This window comes from Lagenorhynchus albirostris, chromosome 6 (assembly GCF_949774975.1).
Source record: "Lagenorhynchus albirostris chromosome 6, mLagAlb1.1, whole genome shotgun sequence".
In the NCBI taxonomy this organism is placed as follows: Eukaryota; Metazoa; Chordata; class Mammalia; order Artiodactyla; family Delphinidae; genus Lagenorhynchus; species Lagenorhynchus albirostris.
This window is the reverse complement of record NC_083100.1, coordinates 26,727,945-26,749,473: the sequence shown is the minus strand read 5'-3', so window position 1 is coordinate 26,749,473 and position 21,529 is coordinate 26,727,945. Positions and strand designations below refer to the sequence as shown.

At 35.2% G+C, this 21,529-nt stretch overlaps 1 protein-coding gene across 4 annotated transcripts in view; it reads right to left on the bottom strand.

Annotated features, from left to right (window-relative positions):
• KANSL1L (KAT8 regulatory NSL complex subunit 1 like) overlaps nucleotides 1-21,529 on the bottom strand; it is a 139,207-nt gene that overhangs the window by 86,011 nt on the left and 31,667 nt on the right. For all 4 annotated transcript variants that reach the window (XM_060152184.1, XM_060152187.1, XM_060152188.1 and 1 more), the window contains exon 3: nucleotides 8,114-8,255. In XM_060152184.1, the coding sequence (XP_060008167.1) occupies nucleotides 8,114-8,255 (142 nt within the window). The remainder of the gene's footprint in view (nucleotides 1-8,113; nucleotides 8,256-21,529) is intronic.

Here is a 21,529-nt window from a genome sequence, read left to right as displayed (position 1 = left end):
CATACTGAAAGTGAGGGCATAGAAAAAATTATTCTATACAACTGGACATCAAAAAAAGCTGGGGTAGGAATACTTATATCAGACAAAGTCGACTTTAAAATAAAGACTGTTACAAGAGACAAAGAAGGACATTACATAATGATCAAGGGATCAATCCAAGAAGAAGATATAACAATTATAAATATATATGCACCCAAAATAGTAGCACTAAATACATAAAGCAAATACTAACAAACATAAAGGGAGACCTCAACAGTAACACAATAATAGTAGGACACTTTAACATCCCACTTATATAAGTGGACGAATCATCAAGACAGAAAATCAATAAGGAAACACTAGCCTTAAATGACATATTACACCAGAGAAACTTAATATAGATAGATAGATAGACAGACAGAACATTCCATCCAAAAGCAACAGAATACACATTATTTTCAAGTGCACATGGAACATTCTCCAGGATAGATAACATGCTAGGCCACAAAACAAGCCGTGGTAAATTTAACAAAATTGAAATCATACGAAGCATCTTTCCCAACCACAATGCAATAAGACTAGAAATCAATTACAAGAAAAAAAAACACAAACACATGGAAGCTAAACAATAGGATACTAAACAACCACTGGATCACTGAAGAAATCAAAGAGGAAATCAAAAAAATACCTGGAGACAAATGAAAATAAAAATACAATGATCCAAAATCTAAGGGATGCAGCAAAAGCAGTTCTAAGAGACAAGTTCATAGCTATACAAGCTTACCTAATGAAACAAGAAAAATTTCCAATAAACTACCTAACCTCACACCTGAAAGAGCTAAGAAAAGAATAAAGAAAACCTAAACTTAGTAGAAGGAAAGAAATCACAAAGAGCAGGGCAGACATAAATGAAATATATACAAAAACAAAAATAGAAAAGATCAATGAAACTAAGAGATGGTTATTTGAAAAGATAAAATTGATAAACTGTTAACCATGCTCATCAAGAAAAAAAGAGGGCCCAAATCAGGAAAATCAGAAATGAAAAAGGAGAAGTTATAACCAAGAGTACATAAACACAAACAATTGTAAGAGACTACAATAAACAACTATATACAAATATAGTGGACAACCTAGAAGAAATGAAAAAACTTCTTAGAAAGGTACAATCTCCCAAAACTGAACCAGGAAGAAACAGAAAATATGAACAGACCAATAACCAGTAATGATACTGAATCAGTAATTAAAAAGAAAAGAAAAAAGTGCCCAACAAGCAAAAGTCCAAGACCAGATGGCTTTACAGCTGAATTCAACCAAACATTTACAAAAGAGTCAACATCTATTCTTCTCAAACAATTCCAAAAAATTGTAGAGAAAGGAACATTTTTAAACTCTTTCTACAAGGCCAGCATCACCCTGATACCAAAACCAGACAAAGATATCACACAAAAAAGAAAATTACAGGCCAATATCACTAATGAACATAGATACCAAAATCCTCAACAAAATATTAGGAAACCAACTCCAAGGATACATTAAAAGGATCATATACCATGATCAAGTGTGATTTTTCTCAAGATTTTTGCAAGGACTTTCAACATATGCAAATCAATCAATGTGATACACCACAATAACAAATTGAAGAATAAAAACCAAATGTCATCTCAATAGATGCAGAAGAAGCTTTTAACAAAATTCAACATCCATTTATGATACTCTCTAGAAAGTGGGCATAGAGGGAACATACCTGAACATAATAAAGGCCATATATGACAAACCCATCACACTCAGTGGTGAAAAGCTGAAAGCATTTCCTCTAAGATCAGGAGCAAGACAAAGACACCCACTCTTGCCACTTTTATTCAGCATGGTATGGAAGTCCTAGCCATAACAAGCAGGAAAGAAAAAGAAATAAAAGGAATCCAAACTGGAAAGGAAGCGTAAAACTATCACTGTTTGCAGTTGACATGATACTAAGAAAATCCTATAGATACCATGAAAAAACTACCAGAGCTCATCAATGAATTCAGTAAAGTTGCAGGATACAAAATTAATATACAGAAATCTGTTCCATTTCTATAGACTAACAACAAACTAGCAGAAAAAGAAATCAAGGAATCAATCCCAATTACAATCACATCAAAAAGAATAAAATACCTAGGAATACATTTACCTAAGGAGTTAAAAGAGGTGTACTTGGAAAAGTATAAGATGCTGATGAAAGAAACTGAAGACAATACAAACAGATGGAAAGATATATGGTGTTTATGGATTAGAAGAATTAATATTTTGGGACTTCTCTGGCAGTCCAGTGGTTAAGATTAAGAATCTGCACTCCCACTGCAGGCGACACAGGTTCAATCCCTGGTCAGGGAACTAAGATCCTGCATGCCATGCAGTGCAGCCAAAAAAAAAAAAAAAAAAAAAAGAAAGAAAAGAAAAGAAGAAGAATTAATATTGTTAAAATGACCATACTATCCAGGACAATCTACAGATTCAATGCAATCCCTATCGAAATACAATACCAAGGGCATTTTTCACAGAACTAGAATGAAAACTTTTAAAATTTGTATGGAAATACAAATAGCCAAATACAATAGCCAAAATAATCTTGAAATAGCCAAAACAATCTTGAAAAAGAGTAACAGAGCTAGATTAATGACACTCCCTCACTTCAGACTATACTACAAAGCTACAGTAATCAAAACAGTATGGTACTGGCACAAAAATAGACACATAGATCAATGGAATAGAATAGAGAGCCCACAAATAAATACATGCAGTTATGGTCAATTAATCTATAAAAAAGGAGGCAAAAATATACAGTGGAGAAAAGACAGGCTCTTTAGTAAGTGGTACTGGGAAAACTAGACAGCTACATGTAAAAGAATGATATTAGAAAATTCTCTAACATCATATACAAAAATAAACTCAAAATGGATTAAAGACTTAAATGTAAGACTGGAAACCATAAAACTCCTAGAAGAAAACATAGGCAAAACACCCTTTGAAATAAATTGTAGCAATATTTTTTTGGATCTGTCTCCAAAAGCAAAGGAAATAAAAGCAAAAATAAACAAATAGGACCTAATTAAACTTACATTCTTTTGTACAGCAAAGGAAACCATCAACAAAATGAAAAGACAACCGACTGAATGGGAGAAAATATTTGCAAATGATATGACCAGTAAGGGGTTAATATCCAAAATTTATAAACAGCTCATACAACTCAACAGCAAAAAACCCCAAACAACCCAATCAAAAAATGGGCAGAAGACCTAAAGAGAAAATTTTCCAAAGAAGACTTACATGTGGCCAATAGGCACATGAAGAAATGTTCAACACAGTTAATCATCAGAGAGTGTAAATTAAAACCACAATGAGATATCACCTCACACCTGTCTGAATGGCCATCATCAAAAAGAACACAAATAGGGCTTCCCTGGTGGCGCAGTGGTTTAGAGTCTGCCTGCCGATGCAGGAGACGCGGGTTCGTGCCCCAGTCTGGGAAGATCCCACATGCCGTGGAGCGGCTGGGCCCATAAGCCATGGCCACTGAGCCTGCACGTCCGGAGCCTGTGCTCCGCAGTGGGAGAGGCCACAACAGTGAGAGGCCCGCGTACTGCAAAAAAAAAAAAAAGAACACAAATAATAAATGTTGGCAAGGATGTGGAGAAAAGGGAACCCTCGTACATTTTTGGTGGGAATGTATATGTACGTATTTTTGGTGCAGGCACTGTAGAAAACATTATGAAGGTTTCTCAAAAAACTAAAAATAGAACTACCATATGACCCAGGAATTCCACTCCTGCATATATATCTGAAAAAAAAATTAATTCAAAAAGATACATACACCCCAATGTTCATAGCAGCATTGTTTACAATTGCCAAGAATGGAAGCAAACTAAGTGTCCATCAACAGATGAATGGATAAAGAAGATGTGAGATACACACACACACACATACATACACAAACACACAATGGAATACTACTTATCCATAAAACAGAATAAAATTTTGCCACTTGCAAAAACACGGATGGACTTGGAGGATGTTAGACTAAGTGAAATAAGTCACACAGAGAAAGACAAATACTGTTTGATATCACTTATATGTGGAATCTAAAAAATAAAACAACAAACTTTGATGGTCAATTACACTGAGGCCCAATCTCATTATATTTGGGAACAATTAAAACAGTAATAATATTTCACTCTTATTACACTGTAAAAGTTATGAGACCAAAAAATTCAAAAAGTTCACAAGGATGTGGAAAACCAGGAGCTCTCACGCACTGCCAGTGGGAATATTGATTACCCAATCACATAAGTGGTATAGGAAAGCATATACAGCCATGCCTAAGATCAAGTATTTCCACTTTTAGGCATATACCCAAGAAAAGCTCTCCATAGGTTCACCAAAAAACACATGAAAGACAGTCACTGATGTATTGTTTTTACTGGCATAAAGACTGAAACAATGTACATGTCTATTAATAGAAAATAGGAGAAGAGATAAACATCCATTGTATTTATAAAATTCCATTCCATTCATACAATTAAATGTCATACAGGAAGTATAAATATGTATAAAAATTATGCTGAGCAAAAACAAGCAAGTTGCAAAAGAGTTTGTAGTATAAATATAACTTATATAGACTTTAAAAGCATGAAAAACAAATTTTATTTATAGATACAGATAAATACCTATGGACCAATAAATATTCATAAAAACAGTACCTATCAATATATGTTGGAGTCAGGGAGGAGGAGAAGACAAGATGGCTGAGTAGAACGATCTGAGCTCACCCCTTCTTATGGAAACACCAAAATCACAATTAACTGCTGAACAACCACTAACAAAAAAATGCTGGAACCTATCAAAAAAGATACCCTACACCCAAAGACAAAGAAGAAGGCACAAGGAAACAGTAGGAGGGGAGCAATCATGATAAAATCAAATCCCATACACACCAGGTGGGCTACCCACAAATAGGAAAATAATTATACCACTGAAGTTCTCCCACAGGAGTGAAAGTTCTGAGCCCCACATCTAGCTCCCCAGCCTAGCGGTCTGGCAATGGGAGGAGGATCCCCCAGAGAATCTGGCTTTGAATGCCAGCAGGGTTTGATCATAGAAATGCCACAGGACTGGGGGAAACAGAAACTCTACTCTTGGAGGGTGCACACAGGGCCTCAAGCACACTAGGACCCAGGGGAAAAAAGCGGTGACTTCATAAGAGACTGGGCCAGACTTACCTGCTAGTATTGGAGGGTCTCCTGCAGAGGTGGGGGGCAGCTGTGGCTCACTGCAGTGATAAGGATGCTGGCAGCAGCAGTTTTGGGGAGTACTCATTGGCATGAGCCCTTCTGGAGGCCACAATTTTCTCACCAAGACCAGGACCCACCCAACAGCCTGGAACCTCCAGTTCTGGGATGCCTCAGACCAAACAACCAACAGGAGGGGAACACAGCTCCACCCATCAGCAGACAGGATGTTTAAAGTTTTCCTGAGTAAACAGCTGCCCAATAAACACAGCCCCTGACACAGCCCTGCCCACCAGAGGGACAAGACCCAGCTCCACCCACCAGTGGGCAGCTACCAGTCTCTCCCATCAGGAAGCTTGCACAAGCTTCTTAGACAGCCTCATCCACCAGGGGGCAGGCAGCAGAAGCAAGAACTACAAACCTGCAGCCTGAAGAATGGAAACCGCAATCACAGAAAGTTACACAAAATGAGACGGCAGAGGATTATGTCTCAGATGAAGGAACAACATAAAACCCCAGAGAAAACAACTGAATGAAGTGGAGATAAGCAACCTTCTGGAAAAAAAGTCCAGAATAATGATAATGAAGACGATCCAGGATCTTGGAAAAAGGATGGAAGCAAAGATCGAGAAGATACAAGAAATGTTTAACAAAGACCTAGAAGAACTAAAGAACAAACAAACAGAGATGAACAATACAATCAATGACATGAAAAATACACTAGAAGGAATCAATAGCAGAATAACTGAGATGGAAGAGCAGATAAGTGAACTGGAAGACAGAATGGTGGAAATCACAGCTGCAGAACAGAATAAAGAAAAAAAGAGTGAAAAGAAAAGAGGACTTCCCTAACATGGGAAAGGAAAGCGTCACCCAAGTCCAGGAAGCACAGAGAGTCCCAAGGAGGAAAATGCTGATACACATAATAATCAAACTGACAAAAATTAAAGACAAAGAAAAAATATTAAAAGCAACAAGGGAAAAGCAACAAATAACTTACAAGGAAACTCCCATAAGGTTATCAGCTGATTTCTCAGCAGAAACTCTGCAGGCCAGAAGGGAGTAGAATGATATATTTAAAGTGATGAAGGGAAGAACCTACAACCAAGAATACTCTACCCAGCAAGGCTCTCATTCAGATTCAGTGGAGAAATCAAAAACTTTACAGATAAGCAAAAGCTAAGAGAATTCAGCACCACCAGATCAGCTTTGCAACAAATGCTAAAGGAATTTCTCTAAGTGGAAAAGAAAAGGCTGCAACTAGGAACAAGAAAATTACGAATGGAAAAGCTCACCGATAAAGGCAAACATACAGTAAAGGTGGGAAATTACCTGCACACAAATCAAAACCAGCAACTGTAAGAGGAGAGCACAAATGCAGGATATTGGAAATGCATTTGAAATTAAAAGACCAGCAAGTTAAAACAATCTTGTTTATATACAGATTGCTATATCAAAATCTCATGGGAATTGCAAACTGAAAATCTACAATAGATACACTCAGAAAAAAGAAAAACGAATCCAAACACAACACTAAAGTTAGTCATTAAATCACAAGAGAAGAGAAAAAAAGATGAAGGGAAGAAAAAACACCTGCAAAAACAAATCCAAAACAACAAAATGGCAATAAGAACAAACATAAACTTCACGGAACAGCATGGAGGTTTCTTAAAAAACTAAAAATAGAACTACTATATGATCCAGCAATCGCACTCCTGGGCATATATCTGGAGAAAACCATAATCCAAAAGTACACATGCACCCCAGTGTTCATTGCAGCACTGTTTACAATGGTCAAGACATGGAAGCAACCAAAATGTCCACCAACAGAGCAATGGATAAAGATGTGGAACATATATATGATGGAATATTACTCAGCCATTAAAAAGAATGAAATAATGCCATTTGCAGCAACATGGATGGACTTGGAGATTACCATACTAAGTGAAGTGAGTCAGACAGAGAAAGACAAATATCCTATGATATCGCTTATATGAGGAATCTAACAAAAAAAAAAAGATACAAATAAACCTATTTACAAAACAGAAACAGACTTAGAGAGCAAACTTATGGTTACCAGGGGGGAAGGGGAGGGGGAGGAATAGATTGGGAGTTTGGGAATGACATGTACACACTGCTATATTTAAAATATATAACCAACAAGGACCTACTGTATAGCACAGGGAACTCTACTTAATACTCTATAATAACCTAAATGGGAAAAGAATTTGAAAAAGAATAGATACATGTATATATATAACTGAATCACTTTGTTATATACCTGAAACTAACAGCATTGTTAGTCAACTTTACACCAATATAAAATTAAAATCTTTTAAAATATGTTGGTATCAGTGGCATAGGGAAAGGGAATGGGATCAGGAAGGATTATACAAGTACTTCAATTGTAAGGTAATGCTTTATTATTCTAAAAACAAAACCCAAATTAATAAAAATTTAATATTTGATAAATTTGAGGGTGGGTACACAGGTATTCATTATATTGCTTTCTAGAACATTTTTATGTGTTTATAATTTTTCTTAAAACAACAAAAAACTCTAAAGAGATTCCAATAAGATACACTCAGAATTTCTCACATATGTTAAAATAAATTCCAACAAAGTAAAGGTTTATGAAAAATGTTTATCATTTCTATTAACTGAAATCCAATAAATTCTTAACTGCTCAATATGATAAAATGTTTGTGATAAGTTACAAAAATAGTTTCAACTTACAGAATTAATATATCAGAAATCTTAACATTAACTACATTTTTATAAAGCCTAATAACAATTATTTTGTGTGGAGAGATGAGAAGAAACTAAAACTAACAATATTTTTTTAAACAGAAGAGCACACACGATACCTTGGAGGCACGAATCTGCCTGTGAACATCCGTTAGTTGTTGGATTTTGTATTCTAGCTCTGAAATCTGGGCTTGAAGCCACGTCCAACGGCTGCCAACTCTTGCTCTGTCTACAAGCCACTTCCATTCAGTACTACAGTTACTGTGAACAAGACAAACACAGTTAGTCAAAGCACAAAGACAATCAAGTTTTCACAGAGATTGCTTAATAGCTTCCTTGACTCTTGTCATACAATCCCAAATTACTTTATAAAACATCTAATTATATGAAAGAAGAATGGTATATCAACTTCTCAAAGATTTGATTTCCTTATCTTTCTATCCCACAAACACCTGTTTTTATTCAATATTGTGTACCCAGTAGTAGGATAATCTCCTTGCTATTTAATACTTTATTAATGGTCAAGGGCTGAAACAGAAGTAGGCCAGCAAAGGAAAAGAAACAAGAATGACAATACTAACACCATGTAAAAACTGTTACATGAGCCTTTTATATGTAAGTAGATGTCAAGTATAAGACAAGCCATTTGAACTGTGCTAGATCTAAATCCATGTAACAAACCATAGAGTACTCAATTTTACTAAATGTAATTTTCATTTGCTAGAACAGGAATCAATTTTTTAATGTCAAAAATTATCAAAAATATGAATGCTCTGCTACATTGCAATAAACATATCAAATATATAAATCCTGAGATGTTTATTAAGATAAACAACTTGTTAAAAAACTTTATTCCTAGGATTCACAACTCAGAGATGAGAAAGAATTTATATACAGGCTTTCTTTCATGCACATTTGAAAATAAGGGTTGAACCTTAATTAGCTCCTCTATCTTTTGGCAAGGGCACTGCTCTAATCCACAGTTTGTGAGATTACAAATTAATTACCTTAAGAAAATATTTCAACCACTCCAACTAGAAAACAATCAGAGTGAGGGGGGAAGGAGAGGGAGAGAGAGACAGACACACACACACACACACACAGAGAGAGAGAGAGAGAGAGAGAGAGAGAGAGAGAGAGAGAGAGAGAGTTTGTGTGTGTGTGGTGTTTGGGATAATTAATTAGGAGCTTCATACTGCCAAGGAAGAAACTGAAGAAGGCCTAACAGAAGAAATTGAAAGTACAACTGAAGGGAAGTAACTACTTAATGGCAAAACACAAACTTCATGAAAAACTTGTCTAAAAATTGCATTTATTGTCAAAACCCATAGAATGCACAATGCTGAAAGTGAACCCTACCTAATGTAAACTATGGACTTTGAGTGATAATGATGTGTCACTGTAGGTTTATAGATTGTTACAAATTCACTACCTTTGTGCAGTATGTTGATAGTGGGGGAAGTAATATCTGTGTAGGGACAGGGGACATACAGGAACTCTGTATTTTCCACTCAATTTTGTTGTAAACCTAAAACTGCTCTAAAAAATAAACTTTATTAATTTTTACACATTTAACCATAATGAAATATCTTTCATATAAACTTCAGCCAAAGAAAACATTTATGCTGAGATCATTTGTTGTCAGAGAAACAGAATTATTGTAACTCTACTATACAGAATTTATTCATTATAACAGATTTTATGTCAATGTTCTCAAAAGGCTTTTTTTTTTTTCAGATTCTAATTACCTACAATGTGACTGCAGAGACTGCCATATAAATTAGGACTTCTCTTGGTATTATTATTCAGTTTATAGTTATTATTGTGATTTTGTAAATGTGACACTATTTTAAATCACATTTTCATAACTATGGACAAAATTTAAAATGCCTATTCAAAATACACTATTCACAGTTATAACAATACTAACTGCCAATCATGAAATTAATGAAGAAGGCAAGGACCATATCATGCAGTAGTTGCACAGGTGAGGGCAAAGTGTTGGATTTTATGCAAAAAGGAAGTTATTGGCGAGATAGTAACAAAATTTTTTTTTTCCAAGCACTCTAGCTACTAGGTAAAGAAAGCATTGTAGTGGAACATGAGAGTAAATAAGGAAACCAATTAGGATGCAACTATAATAACCTAAATGTGGTACAGATAATTGTGATCTCTAAATATTTCATGTGCTGTCCTACATTTCCCAGCCTTCACTGCACTTAAGTTGGAGCCATGTGACTAGCTCTGACCAACAGGCTGTGAGCAAAAGTGATAAAGTCATTTCTAGTCCATCTGACCAACTTCAAAGCCACTGTGCAGATATTATAGCTACAAGATGGAAGAGGATCACAGCTCAAACCACACTGGACTTTACGTAAGCCACAGTAAACCTTTGCTGTGCAAAATTACTGAGATTAGAAGGTTAATGTGTTACTCTAGAGCTTACTGTGACTAAAACAATGAATAAAAGATGAAAATGGCCTGGACTGGAAATGGGGTGGGAGATAAAGAAGAGATGAAGATAAGAGGATGGACTCAAGGTTGATTTTAAAGTAGATAGGACTTGAAGAAGTATGATGTGGAAGTAAGCATGCGGAAATCAAAGATGACCTTAAACATTGTTTCATTAAATTTTGCTCCAGTCAGAAAATTTCCCTATAACATGCCACTTTGCTGGGTTGTCAAACTGATTATTAGCTCATGGAAATAGAGAAAAATAAAAGTTTATGGAGTTAATGTTATTGTACTTCTAGTACAAATACTGAAACTAAATTTACAAAAATCATTTTTATGTTCATATGTGACATTAAATTATCCTAACATAGAAAAAATAGTAATATCAGATTTAATTTAAGTAAACTAAATAATACAGGGGCTTTGTAATAAGTGAAATGAATTTTCTGTAAAGGATACCTTATTCTACATTTTAACAGGAGTAAAATCTGTTTGCTATGCTTAAAAATGGTAACCAATCTTTTCCATCAAAAATGTTTTCTTGCTTGAAAAAATGTCTTTCTAAAAACTAACTATGGTTGTAAACATGTTACAGATAAGTATATGGCTCATTCAAAGGAGATTGACACCTGTTGTACCTCAAACACAAAACGTTTTATGTAAACAATTTATATAACCAATGATGTAATGGCTTATATCTTAGAGTGTAACCAATCAGAACACAGCTGATGCAACAACAAACTAATAAGAATGTGAGGCAAACCCAGAATGTCTAGACTCCTCAGTTAGCATATAAGCCTGGCCTGCCAGGCCACTAAGATTTACTCCCTACATCTCTCTGCAGTGTGTTGAACTGATCAAAGACCAACACATGCCCTGATCTGCACTGGAAATAGGAGCCCCTACTTCTAGTGAAGATCAGGGCAAATACATCCATGAGTGGATACCACCTGGGCAGTGAGACTCGTCAGTCCTCAGAAAGGCAGCACATGCCTTCAATCCTCATCCTTACTTGTTTGCAGTCACAACTTAACTTACTGATGGAAATAAGTACAGGCTGTTTAAACCAAGTGGTTTTCAGTACAATTTCTCTTCGTACTAACTTCTGGTCAACATCATGAATCTACATCACTGTTTTGTTGTTGTTTTGTTTGTTTTGTTCTCTCTACATCACTGTTTTAACCTTGAAGTGTAGTTTGTTCCTCAGAATAAGATAGAACTTTCTAATATTACACCTTAAGTTACCAAAACTTAAAGAAAAACTTGTATAATTTTGCCTTTAATAGAATTTGTTAGCTTAGTAATAAAAATGAATTAACTATGATTTAAAAAATAACATCCAACTGTAAAAAATTATAATTCCAAGAAAAATAAGTTTTATCCTGGGGAAAATTACATTAAATTAGGCCAAACTTCTCCACTGGTGTTTGCTCACCTAGGAAGAGCTTAGTCTTCCCTGGAATTTGATTCCTTTAGACCAGGGGATAGCAAATTTTTCTGTAAGGAGGCAGACAGGAAATATTTGTTTTGTGGCCACAGGGTCTCGTTAACAACTACTCAACTCTCCTGTTATAGCATGAGAGCAGTCATAAATGAATGGGTGTAATGATGTTTCAATAAAACTTTGTCTACAAAAACAGACAATAGGCCAGATTTGGTCCATGGGCCATAGTTTTCCAATTCCTGATGTGGAACATGTTTTCATAATGCTTCCTATGCTTCCCAAGGGATTATGACTTCCTTTAATGAAGTGTCTTTTTAAATCTTTTGCTCATATTTAATTGGCTACCTTCCTGTTCATATAAGACTGTCAGACTGTATGTATTGGAAATACTTATAGCTCCCAATCTGTAGCTGGCCTTTCATTTTCCTAAAGGTGTCTTTTGAGCAGCAAAAGATTCTAATTTTGATGAAGCCCAATTTTTCAAACCTCCCTTTTATAGATAGTTCTTCTTATGTCCTAAGAAATATTTGCTTAACATGAATTCATAAAGATTTATTCATGTTTCTAAAATATCAAAAAGTTTTAGTGTTTTTACTTTTAGATCTATAATCCAATTCAAGTCAAGCTTTGTGTATTGGTCCAGGTAAGGGTCCAGATTCATTATTTTCTATAGGATATCTAGTTCCTGAACCATTTGTTGAAAAGATTCTATAATCCTTTAATAGAAAAAAAACCCAAAACTATCCTTGAATAGATAAGAGACTATCTATATGAATCCTACATGTTGTATATACACTTACATACACACAGAGAGCACTTAGGATATCTGTCTATCATCTATCTACCTACCTATGTCAACACCATGACCCAATACGACACTATTATTGTAGTTTAGAGTAATTCTTAAAATCCAGTAAATTTTTCAACTTTGTTATTTCTCAATATTGTTTTGACAATTCTAAATTTGAGAATCAGCTTGTCAATCTCTTAAAAAAAAAAAAGAGCAGCATTTTGATAAGGATTTCATTGCATCCATGGATCTATTGGTGGAGAATTAACACAACACTGAATCTCCTAATCAATGTATAAGGTATTATTTCTCTGTGTATTTATGTACTGGTAATTTCTCTCAGCTATGTTTTATAGAGTTTAAAAAATTTATCTCTATGTATTTCATGTTTATGGAAGCTAGTATATAGCATTCATAAATTGTTTGGATGATAGTATATAAAAATACAGTTGATTTTTATGTGGTGACCTTATATACTTTGACCTTGTTAAATTCACTTAGGAGTTTTAGTATCTTCCTCATAGCAAAGTCCTTAGGATTTTCTATGTATATTATCATGTCAACTGCAAATAAAGCAGTTTGATTTATTTTTAATCTGGATTCCTTTTATTATTTTTCTTATCTTACTGCACTGGCTATGAATTCCAGTATAACATTAATTATAAGCTGTGTGAATGGACATCCTTACCTTCTTCCTAATCTTACAGAGAAAGCATTCAGTCTTTCATTGTTAAATGTAATGTTAGCTGTATACTTTTTATAAATGTCCTTTATCAGATTGAAGAAGTTTCTGTCTATTCTGGGTTTGTTGTGAATTTTTATCATGAGTAGGTTCGAATTTTGTCAAATAGATTTTTGGTATCTCTGGAAATTATCATATGCTGTTTCTCCTTTTTTCTTTGATTGGTTTTAAATGTTAAAATCAACCTTGCTTTCTGGCATAAACCCCTTTGGTCATGATGCATTTTGTAATATGTTTTGCTAGATTCTGTTTGCTATTTCATTAGGGATATTTTGCATCTACAGTCAAAAGAGATATTGATCTATTTTCCTGTAATGTCTTTATCTGATTTTAAAATCAAGCTAATGCTGACCTCATAAAATGAGTCAAGAAGTGTTCCCTCCTCTATTTTTTGAAGGAGTTTGTATAAGATTGTAATGTTTACTACTTAAGTTTCAATAAAATTAATCAGTGAAGCCATTTTGGCTTGGAGTTTCCTATAGGGAGTTTTTAATTATTAATTTATCTAATTGACATAAGGTTTTTCAAGTTTTCTATTTCTTCTTCTGTCAGTTTTGGTAATTTGTGTCTTTCAAGCACTTAGTCCATCTAAGTTATTGAACTTACTGGCATGAAATTGCTCATACTATTCCCTGATTATTCTATTAATGCCTATAATATCTACAGTGATGCTTTTCTTCCCTGTTATTGGTAATTTTTTTCCTGATCAATCTAGCTGGATATTTATCAACTTAATCTTTTCAAAGAACCAGCTTTGGTTTCACTGATTTTTCTTTGTTGCTTTTGTGTTTTATATTCATTGATTTCACTTTTTATCAGTTTTTCCTTCTTGCTTTGGATTTAAGTTGCTCATTTTTTGCAGCTTCTTAAGAGGGAGGCTTATGCCATAAACTTTACACCTTCCTTCTTTTCTAATATAAGCATTTATAACCATAAATTTTCATGTAAGCATTGCATCCCACAAAATTTGATATGCTGTATTTTCATTATCATTCAATTAAGAACACTTTATAAATTCTCTTGTGATTTATTCTTTGATCTAAGCATTACTTGGAAATGTAGAGTTTGATTTCCATATATTTTTAGACATAAATATTTGCCATTTCCTACTACTACTTCTTTCTGTTGTGCAGAACTGAGTTTTCACTCAGTATTATTTTCTTTCAGCCTGAAGATCATTTTAAGATTTCTTATAATATAGGTATACTGACAGGAAATTTTCTCACTTTGCTTATTTAGAAATATTATTTTGCTTTTGTTTTTAAAAATAATTTTAGGTTGATTTTTTTTTTCCTTTCAGCCCTTTAAATATATCATTCCACTGTTTTCTAGTTTGCTTACCTTCTGATGATAAGTCAGCAGTCATTTTTTTTTCTTTGCTTCCCTATATAAAAATTTTTCTTCTTCCTCTTAATGCTTTTAAGATTTTTTTCTGTATCACTAGAACTTGGTGATTTGACTACAATATACCGTGGTGTGGTTTTGTTTGTAATCCTGCTTGTGATTTATTGGGATTCTTAGATCTGTAGTTTTATGATTTTTCCTTTTAAGTCCTTGAGCGTACTTACCATATTTGAGATATTTTAAAGTCTTTGCCAACTAATCTCATCTCTGTCATTCCTGTCTTTTTCTATTGATGATTTTTCTCCTCCTTTGTATGTCTAGTAGTTTGTGTGTATGTATACATATGTGTATGTATGTATGTAAACACACACACATTTATTATGGACACTATGAATATGATATTGTTGAATTTCTGGATTTTATGGTCTTCCTTTAAAGAGTGATAAATTTTGTTTCAATAGGTTATTAAATTACTTAATGTTCAACTTCATTCTTTTCAGATTCCTTCTAAGATTTGTTAGAGCACGTATAGAGTAGCCATTAGTCATCAAGTCAGACTCAGCCTTACTCTTTGAGGTGTGACCAATCTGGGGTCTCTACTGAATACTCTAGATGTTCAACAAAGTCTCTCCACTCTGCTTATTCAGAACTCAAACATCTCTTAACCTTGTATGAGCATTGGAAGTTGTTCAGATTACATTGCCTAATAACTTTTTGTGTGCCCTTATGGAGTTTCACCTACACACACAGAGCTTAGTATTTAACAAAGGTCTCAAGGCGACCACATGAAGATTTATGATGCTCTTTCTTTGCATACATAGGTCCCTACTCTTTAGTATTCTGATCTAACGATTCCAGCTATCTCACCCTCCCCCAATCTAATCTTTATTTCAATCAAGCAGGACCATTGTGCTCTACTTGGCTTTCCTCTCCCTGCACCAGATATCTGAAAGTGCCTCCAGGCAGAAAACCAGGGCAATCACAGGGCTCACTTCATCTGTTTCTCTTTTCTCAGAAATCACTGAACCTCTGACCTCTGCTGCCATTTTCTGAAAATAATGACTGTTTCATATATTTTTGTCTAGATATTTACAGCCAAAGAGAAAGAACAGTACCAGTGACTCCACTCCATTATGGTTAGAAATCAAAGAACTTTTATATGTGTTTGTGTGTGTGTGTGATATCTCTAAAATGTTTCTATTTTGTTTCAAATATTTCCTATTCAAAATTTCACTGCCTTTAAAAAAAAAACTACAGTTGCAGTTTAAGACCAGAATCTTAACAACAACAACAACAACAAAAATTGAAAGTGCTTCATGGATTCCTTTTTTGGGTGTTCCTGGACTATTTCATGAAAGCAGAGTTGTTTATCCATCTTATATCACACATCTATCTACCTTTCAACTGTTCTATAAGAAAAACAGTTAATTTATGTTTGAGCCACTATAGTTTTAAGTCTCTTTTTTACAACTTAGCCTTTATGCTAAATGTTATAGAAATTCTTAGGAACAATAGAGTGGGTTATAAGATAAATCCAAAGCATTTCTATTAACTTAGAGGTAGGACAGAAAGCAGATAGGAAAGAGACATATGTTGGTGATCCTTTCTATACTACACTATACTATATATACTATACTAGCAAAATATGACCATTTAAAAGAGAAACCAAGTGCCTACCAAGACTATAGTTCTAGCAGAAGGAGCTAGAAAAAGTCATAATGTTGTAATGAACTGACTACTACTTGTTGTTTTAAGCCTGATAAATGAATGAATTTAAGCAAGAATTAGTTCATTTACAAGCAGAGAAAAAAAAGAATACAACTCTGCTTAGGAAGGCTCTCTGACTATAGCCTACTTCTAACTTAATGGATAATCCAATAATACAGGGTACCTTGAAGGAATAGAAAAGCCAGTTGCTTCTCTACAGCTAACAACAAAAAAATGTATTCCAACAATCTCTCTTAAGAGTTCTAAGCCACATAACGAGAGCCTGCCTAGGAGCAAAAGTCAGATTAACCCCTACCCAAATGTACTGTTTCAGGTGGCCACAAGGTATCAGTTATTAAGTTAAGGGAGAGTTGGATGCTCTGAGGAAAATAACTAGTAAAGTAACTAGTTTGTAGGCTTAGCAATTATGAGCAAGTGAGATCTTTGGTATTGGTATTTTCACATATAGCTGACTGGAGGCAAACAGAATTGAAACCTACATTTTTGAGGCAACTCTATTAGCAAAAAATACCGCAAGTCTAGCATGCTCTACCCAGGGAGCCCAAGTTTGCACTGACAGAACACAGGGTGAGAATCCAGGGCAGCATCAAATAAGGGTATGTTCTCCAACACCCATTTCCGATTAAGGAATAGTTCCTAAAAAAGCAAAGTCAGGGACTATGGAAAACAAAGGACAAAGGAACTTCTCTCAGAAAGCAGAATTAGGATCCTATCAAGACCTTACTCTACTTCCAAAGCAAGAAGTTTTATTAATTATTGTAAGGACCAGGAACTTTCATGTGTATCCCATCCTTCTCTCTTTCCAGTAGGAGTTTTATTGTAGCTTTCCTGTCCCTACTTCAACATACATACAAGAAACAAGGTAAAAGCATTAGAAAAGTTGTCTCTGGGTTTATAGGTTACCGCATATAAGGAACCACATCTGGAAGCGAAAGAGAGGACTTTTACTCCACCTGTTGAATGTGGCTTTGAGTCACAATCTTAATATATTGTGCAATTCTGCCTAGAAATCTGGCAAAACCCAATTTGTCATCTAACTAAACTGAAATTTTTTGTATTAGTTTAAAGAATTTATACATTAGATTGGCATATTTGGTCTTGCTCTCCTACCATCTATCACCCCCTTCCCTTCAAAGAAAGGAAGAGAGAAAGAAAAAATGGAGAGGCTGGGGAATATTTATACATTCTATCAATACCACTCCCCCCTTTCTCTTGTATGAAAAGAATTTTGAAAGTTAATAGTCTGTTAAATTGTCTTACCTGTATTTTTAAAATCCTCACATAACATCAAAATTAACAATTAGGGACATACAAATAAAGGAAATAAATGATTTCTAAACTAATCAAAATATATTTGCTAAAAAACAGTGTGAAGTCATGCACATCATCAGTTCAACAAGCACTGTGTGTATATGTGTGTGTGTGTGTGTGTACATGCATGTGTTTATATGTGTGCATGACTCTTTTGTTCAGGAAGCCAGGACATGTTATAGTGCTTCCAAACTATACACTGCATAAAGGCCTGGCTGAAAGGGCAAGCAGGACTAATTCAGCAAGAGTTTTGTACTCCAAGCTCTGCAATTAAAAATCTAAACCTACTCAGAGGAAGGAGCATTTTTTTCTACTGCACACAAAAGGGCTTGGGATAGCCCTGCCAGCCACTATGATGAGCACTGAAAATAAATGAGATAAAAGAGGATTAGACTACCCTTGTTACTCAAAAAGGTGGCTACCACTAACTCAGAATTGAGTGCAGGCATTTCTGCTATAACAGCATATATGCATTCCTAAATAACTCCATGTTTTGTAAAATAAAAAGAGCTAAACCTATGGAAAAAGTAGAATTGGAGTGAGAGGACTCAAAATCTATGGAATTAAGGACTATGGAGTCCTAACAAAACAATAACAAGCCGTATAAAAATATGAGTACAGTTGAGTTTCTACTGGCATTTGTATTAAGAGTAAGTCAGTCCATCCTTTAAAGCTTCATTTCCTGGAGCTCGTTTTTTCCTTTGATGTAGGTCCTTGAAGACATTCACTTCTAATAGAGACCAGTTTAATAAAAATTAAAAATATCATCTGGTGATAGTTCCTTTGTATTAAAAAGAAATTGATAAAGGCTATCTTTACAACTTCTTCAACAAAAATGCAACTTCCTCAGATCTTTTAATATAGTAGAATATACAGCAATTTTTTGTTAAAATTGTTAAGGTGCCAATAAACCAGCACCTTATTGTATTATAGGTTACTTTTACAGAATAGTCAGCATTTTTCTTATACTACTAACGCTTTCTCTTTAGTTGTGAAAAAGCTTGCCCCTGATCTTTCCAAAACAATAACAGGTTCGAACTTGTTTAGGGGAAAAGAATCCAAGCCGAATTCCACATATTATTGGCATCATTCCCCTGTATGCCAAATGTTAAAAGAAAACAATTTTCCTTCTCTGAAAAATTAAGTCAGAAACTTAGATATACATAAAGAGAAGAAGTACACTGGAGAATAACTAAGGGTAAAATAAGTTCTATTTTTCTTATTCTTAATGGATCTAACAGATAATGGATTTGTTTGTTCAAAATAACAATGGCAACAATGTAACCAATTAGGTATGCACATGTGTGTGTGCTTATAAATGCCTACATATGCTTATATGTATAAATGCAATGAATGACAGGAGTGATACAAGGGACAAAGACAACAGGATTTTTTGTTATTATAAGGTACTTGCAGTAACTGGGAAGAGTTATAGTATTATTTGAAAGTAAAGGTGGATTAGCTATAAAAATACATTGCAAACTTTAGGGTAACAACTAAAAAAAATAAATAAGAAGTATAACTGATATGCTAAGACAGGAAAGAAAGTAGAATTATATAAAATGTTCAATTAAAATTGCAAAACGCAAAAAACTACAAAAGCCAGAAAATATATGGAAGACAAAAATGGGAGAAAAGAACATGAGCAACAAATAGAAAACAGTGACAAATATGGTACATATTAAGCTACTACATCAATAATCATTTTAAACATCAATGGTCTAAATACACTCATTAAAAGACAAAGATTGTCAGAGTGGATCAAAACACAAGACCCAACTAAATGTTGTCTACAAGAAACCCACTTTAAATATAAAGACACATATAGGTTAAAAGTAAGAGGGCAAAGTAGAAGGACCTTAAGCTTATCTCCTGAGATAAGAGAACACCAAAATCACAACAATCTGCAGAACAACCACCCTCTACAACTAAAGACATAAAGATGGAAACACAACAAGACTTATAGGAGGGGCAGACTCGTGATATCATCAAATCCCATACCACTGGTGGGTGACCCACAAACTGGAGAATAACTATATTACAGAGGTTCTCCCACAGGAGAGTTCTGAGCCCCATGTGAGTCCCCCCTATCTAGGGGCCTGGCACCAGGAAGAGGAGCCCCCAGAGCATTTAGTTTTGAAGGCCAGTGGGCTTGACTGCAGGAGCTCCACAGGCTTGGGGGGAATAAAGACTTCACTCTTAAAGGGCACACACAAAATCTCACACACACCAGGACTAAGGGAAAAAGCAGTAATTTGATGGGAGCCTGGGCCAGACCTACCTGTTGGTTTTGGAGGGTCTCCTGGGGAGGTAAGGGGTGGCTGTGGCCCACTCCAGGGTCATAGACACTGGTGGTGGATATATCATGGAGCATTCATCAGCAAGTGAGCTCTCTAGGAGGCTGGCATTTTGGCACCAAGACCTGACCCCACCCAACAGCCTGCAGGCTCCAGTGCTGCGATGCCTCAGACCAAACAACAAACTGGGTGGGAACACAGCCCCACCAATCAGCAGTCAGGCTACCTAAAGACTTCCTAAGCTCACAGCCACATCTAGGTATGCCCCTAAATACAGCCCTGCCCACCAGAGGACCAAAACCCAGCTCCACCCAAATGCAAGCCAGACACTAGCCTGGGACCAGCTGGCTCCTGGACCTTGGGTGTCGAGAGGGAAGTGCACTCCTGGGATGCATAGAATGTTTCCTATAGAGGGCCTCTTCTCCACGGTCAAGAAATGTAACCAACCTACCACATACATAAAAATACAAATAGCAATTTACACAAAATTAGGTGACAGAGTAATATGTTTCAGACAAAGGAATAAGATTAAACCACAAAAGAACAAAGTGACATGGAAATAGGCAGTCTCCCTGAGAAAGAGTTGACAGTAATGATCATAAATATGATCAAAGAACTTGGGAGGAGAATGGATGCATAGAGCAAGAAATTAGAAGTTTTTAACAAAGAGTTAGAAAATATAAAGAACGAAACAGAATTGTAAAATACAGGACTTCCCTGGTGGTCCAGTGGTTAAGACTGTGTGCTCCCAATGCAGAGGGCATGGGTTCAACCCCTGGTCAGGGAATGAAGATTCCCGCATGCTGCACAGTGTGGCCACAAAAAAACAAACAACAACAACAACAACAAAATTGAAGAATAACTGAAATGAAAAATACACTAGAAGGAATCAAGAGTAGACTAAATGAGGCAGAAGGACAGATCAGTGAGATGGAAGACAGAGTAGTGGAAATCACTGCTGTTGAATAGAAATAAAAAAGAATGGAAAGAAATGAGAACAGTTTAAGAGACCTCTGAGACAACATGAAGCATGCTAATATTTGCATTATAGGGATCCTAGAAGGTGAAGAGAAAGAGAACGGGCCTCAGAAACTATTTGAAGAGATAATAGCTGTAAATTTCCCTATCCTGGGGATGGAAACAATCACCCAAGTCTAGGAAGTGCAGCGTCCCATGCAGAATTAACCCAGAGGAATACACCACAACACCTTGTAATCAAAATGACAAAAATTAAAGATAAAGAGAGGATATTAAAAGCAACAAGGGAAAAGCAACAAATAACACACAAGGGAATTCCAATAAGGCTATCAGCTGATTTTTCAGCAGAAACTCTGCAGGCCAGAAGGGAGTGACATGATATACTTAAAGTGATGAAAGAGAAAAACCTACAACCAAAAATACTCTACCCAACAAGACTCTCATTCA